The sequence below is a fragment of the Leopardus geoffroyi genome, chromosome B2 (genome assembly GCF_018350155.1).
Source record: "Leopardus geoffroyi isolate Oge1 chromosome B2, O.geoffroyi_Oge1_pat1.0, whole genome shotgun sequence".
Taxonomy (NCBI): domain Eukaryota; kingdom Metazoa; phylum Chordata; class Mammalia; order Carnivora; family Felidae; genus Leopardus; species Leopardus geoffroyi.
In genome coordinates, this window is record NC_059332.1 from 2,494,241 (window position 1) to 2,495,450 (window position 1,210).

General features: G+C 47.2%; 1 protein-coding gene across 1 annotated transcript; it reads left to right on the top strand.

Moving 5' to 3' along the window:
• Positions 1-271: 271 nt before the first annotated feature.
• Positions 272-1,210, top strand: LOC123609443 (putative olfactory receptor 2B8). Its single transcript, XM_045500511.1, has one exon. The coding sequence runs from the start codon at positions 272-274 to the stop codon at positions 1,208-1,210; it is 939 nt and encodes a 312-aa protein (XP_045356467.1).

Genomic DNA, 1,210 nt, shown 5'->3' on the forward strand with positions numbered 1-1,210 from the left:
CTTTGACTGATGCAAACAAAATGCCCATTATTTCACTTTTCTCATATTAAATATTAATAATTAACTTTTGGCGATAATGTGGAACTATATTGATATAAGCTATGTCAATTTCAGGGAGTACAGCATTTATTCACGTTATTGCTGATAAATTCCATGCCCTTGTCTTTTCATAAGATCATTTCAACCCCCTACCAAGTTGTTTTCTTTTTGAAGATTTCTCTTAAAAATGGCTAAGTACTTGCTGTTGACAGGAAACACGTGGTAAGAAAGAATGGACCCGAAAAATGGCAGTTCTTTCACGGGCTTTATCCTGCTGGGTTTCTCTGACCGGCCTCAGCTGGAGCGAGTCCTCTTTGTGGTTCTTCTGATCTTCTATCTGCTCACTCTCCTGGGAAACACAAGCATCATTGCGTTGTCCCGCCTGGACCCACACCTGCAGACTCCCATGTACTTTTTCCTCTCCAACCTAAGCTTTCTGGACCTGTGTTACACGACCAGCACTGTTCCTCAGCTGCTGGTTCATCTCAGGGGAGCAGACAAGTCTATCTCCTTCACTGGCTGTGTAGCTCAGCTGTTCGTCACTCTAGGGTTGGGAGGCACAGAATGCATTCTGTTGGGGGTGATGGCATTTGACCGCTACGCAGCCGTCTGCAGGCCCCTGCACTACACAGTGATCATGCACCCCCGTCGCTGTGCCCTGATGGCTTCTGCGTCGTGGTTCATTGGTTTTGCCAACTCCTCATTGCAGACGGTGCTCACCTTCCTTGTACCACTTTGTGGGAGAAATAAAATAGACCACTTCTTTTGTGAGGTCCCCCCATTGCTGAAGCTTTCCTGTGTTGACACTACCGTGAATGAGTCTGAGCTCTTCTTTGTCGGTGTGATCATTCTTCTCATACCTGTGGCATTAATCACGTTCTCCTATGGTCGAATCGTCAGGGCAGTGTTAAGAATCAAGTCAGCTTCAGGACAGAGGAAAGTGTTTGGGACATGTGGGTCCCACCTCACTGTGGTCTCCCTGTTCTATGGCACGGCCATCTATGCTTACCTCCAGCCCAGCAACAACTACTCCCAAGATCTGGGCAAGTTTATTTCTCTCTTCTACACCATCGTCACCCCCATGGTCAACCCCTTCATATATACCCTGCGGAACAAGGATGTGATGGGAGCAGTGAGAAAGGTGTTGTGTAGGGGCTATGACTCCAGATGA